The sequence below is a fragment of the Nanorana parkeri genome, unplaced genomic scaffold, assembly GCF_000935625.1.
Source record: "Nanorana parkeri isolate BGI_ZX_2015 unplaced genomic scaffold, ASM93562v1 scaffold304, whole genome shotgun sequence".
Classification (NCBI taxonomy): Eukaryota; Metazoa; Chordata; class Amphibia; order Anura; family Dicroglossidae; genus Nanorana; species Nanorana parkeri.
In genome coordinates, this window is record NW_017306572.1 from 993,097 (window position 1) to 995,818 (window position 2,722).

At 49.7% G+C, this 2,722-nt stretch overlaps 1 protein-coding gene across 3 annotated transcripts in view; it reads left to right on the forward strand.

Annotated features, from left to right (window-relative positions):
• Positions 1–1,427: 1,427 nt before the first annotated feature.
• Positions 1,428–2,722, forward strand: part of MLH1 (mutL homolog 1) — a 42,395-nt gene continuing 41,100 nt past the window's right edge. For all 3 annotated transcript variants that reach the window (XM_018557799.1, XM_018557800.1, XM_018557801.1), the window contains exon 1: positions 1,428–1,601. In XM_018557799.1, coding sequence (XP_018413301.1) covers positions 1,486–1,601 — 116 coding nt within the window. In that variant the 5' untranslated portion in view covers positions 1,428–1,485. The remainder of the gene's footprint in view (positions 1,602–2,722) is intronic.

The window sequence follows — 2,722 nt, forward strand, 5'->3', positions numbered from 1 at the left end:
GGCATGCCACACACTGCCGTACGTGAAAACCTTAGGGACAGCCCTGAGAGCAGTGTTTAGTGGGGGGCTGTACGCAACACCTCGGGGTCCTGGGTGCAGAGAACTGGCCAGACCTCTGAGCCCTCGTGAATGAGATGTATAAACAGGGCTATAGCTACCATGGGGCGAGTGAGGCACTCGCCTCAGGCGCAGCTGAGATGGGGCGCAGCAAGGACTGGCCTGGCTGCGCCCCCTCGCCCCTATTGCCAGGGTGAGCACAGGGCACCATAGGCAATAATGGCGCCAGGCGGCCAACACACAGGCGTCTCGACAGGGAGAAGAGGAGCGGCACAGGCTCCAGCTTCTCCTTCGATCCCCGCTGCTCTCCCCCGCCTGTATGGGCAGAGGACTCTGTGTCCTCAATCTGTTTTTCGATTTCAAAAGAGAAATATAAGGCACTGTTTAGATCGCTGATATTTCCCCGAAGCCCCCCAACAATAAAAAAAAAAGAAAAAAAACCCACACACACTCATTACTAGACATGTGCAAAGACTCCATCCTGGCGGGGCGCATGACGTCACATACCGCACATGTCTGTTGGGGGGCACAATTTTCTGTTCTTGCCTCGGGCGCAAAAGGAGCTAGCTACGGCTCTGTGTATAAACATAATATAAGCATAGTGATTCACTACAGTGCAGTGTGCTTTGCCTGATACTATAAAAGTGCTTTGGGGTTCCATAGAAAAAAATGGCACCCCAGTTGCACTGGGTCATTCAAAATAAATTGAACCTCAAAGACACTGGCACTGGGTCATTAAAAAAAAAATGGCACTGCAGTATGTGCTGTACCATGTATTGTGGTAAACATTGCATTTTACTGCAAAATGCACAACAGAAAGGGGAGCGGAAATCTCTGCATAGGAAGACAGTTGTCACCACAGCAGTTGTCACATTAGCAGGTTTCCCATTTCCACTAGTTCTGGTGACAAATCCTAATTTGTATAATTCCTCTCACATTGTACACTAGTGACTGCACAAGCTAGGAAGGAAAAATGAATCATGGGCTCCCCAATAGGGGCATAGACAGAGCTTCTTCTAGAGTTTCCCTTTGATCTGTTAGTTTTCATTTTTTAATCAAAAACCATATTGATAAAATAACCAGTAGGAGTAACTGGGAGTCATTTTCGTGCTGTGTCCACAATTGAATTTTGGTCTTCAAAAAAATGGCCGACGCTGCTCCACTAAACTTCTCTATTCCAGAAATGACGTACTGGCGGTGCGGGGAGGCGCTGATTGGTTCGCGGACTCTGATTTCGGAAGTTTGCTGGGTCTGGTTACAGTTCTAGCGCGCCAACTCGGTATCTTCAGACAGACAGTCAGAGAGTAGAGCACATTGGAAAGCATTAGATTCAGCCCTCAATGACCGATAGGGGCCCCGAGTTCTGACAGGGGGCGGTACATCCTCTCTAGTGGACCCTTTACATTGTAAACATATCACTGGGTTGCCATGCCGCTTACTGCTGGTGTAATCCGCCGGCTGGATGAAACCGTGGTCAATCGAATCGCAGCCGGGGAAGTGATCCAGAGACCTGCTAATGCTATCAAGGAGATGATCGAGAACTGGTAATCCCTCTGTGTTGTTGTCTGTGCCCATGTCACATCCCTTTGGAAGCTGATTGATAATGTACATACTGTTTTATTATATATTAGACGGCGCCCCCCCTCAGTCCTGCGCCCGGGGCAAGTGACCCCCCCGCAACCCCGGTTGTTACGCCACTGCTTGTAACTCCCCACTATGTATACCTTATACCTCGTTCTTTTGCACATTTCTATGGGCGAGATTGTGGCATATTGAGCAGATTGTGAGGATATTGTGGCATAGTCATGTCCATGGGCAAAATGCGCTGAATCTGCTCAAAAATAATTGTAACGTGCAATTGTTGAGCGTTTTTCAATTAGTCAATGGGGAGAAAACGCGCTGAGTCTGCCCCAAAATAGCTCATGCAGTATTTCGTGCGACGGGCGTATTTCTGCTTGCGACAAAATGCCCAGGTGTGAACAAGGGCCATAGAACTGAATGGGATTCCTGGGGTCGAGCGACAATACGCTTGGGTGTGAATGGAGCCTTAGGCCTCTTTCACATGGCCTAAGCAGGAGGGGATCTGTGTGCGGAATCCCTCCTAATCGGAGCGGTACAAATAGGCTGTCACCGCTGTGACATCTGTGTCTGTCCAGTTTTTTTCCTCCATCTTGCGATATTCCCGATCAGGTCCAGTTAAATGGAACTGTGTTCCGTTTGTTTTTCTGGACCTGGATGGAGCCCGTCTGATTAGATCCAACTGCTCATGCACTAACGTGTTTCTAATCAGGTCCACCTGAAAAACTGACACGTGGACCCAGTCAGACTGCTTGTGTGAAAGGGGCCTTGGGTGAGAGATGGGGCTGTGATTGGTGTGAATTCAGTTCATCCAAGCTTGACGGCAAAAGTCGCCGGGAGTCTGTTTAAACAGCCCCGATGCTGGCGACGTACACTGTACGTCATCAGTCACGAAGTGGTTAAGCTATACGTCACAAAGGGGAGGGAAATACCCCGCAACTGGCACCACTGATTGTGACTAATGTGCCTGCGTTCCGAGTGTGGGCGATCGCAATGTGGGCGATGCCATTGACTTCAATACAGCTCCACACCCCCTCCCGCACCTGAACGCAGGGAGTCAGCCGGCTTACATTCCAGTGCGCCCTAC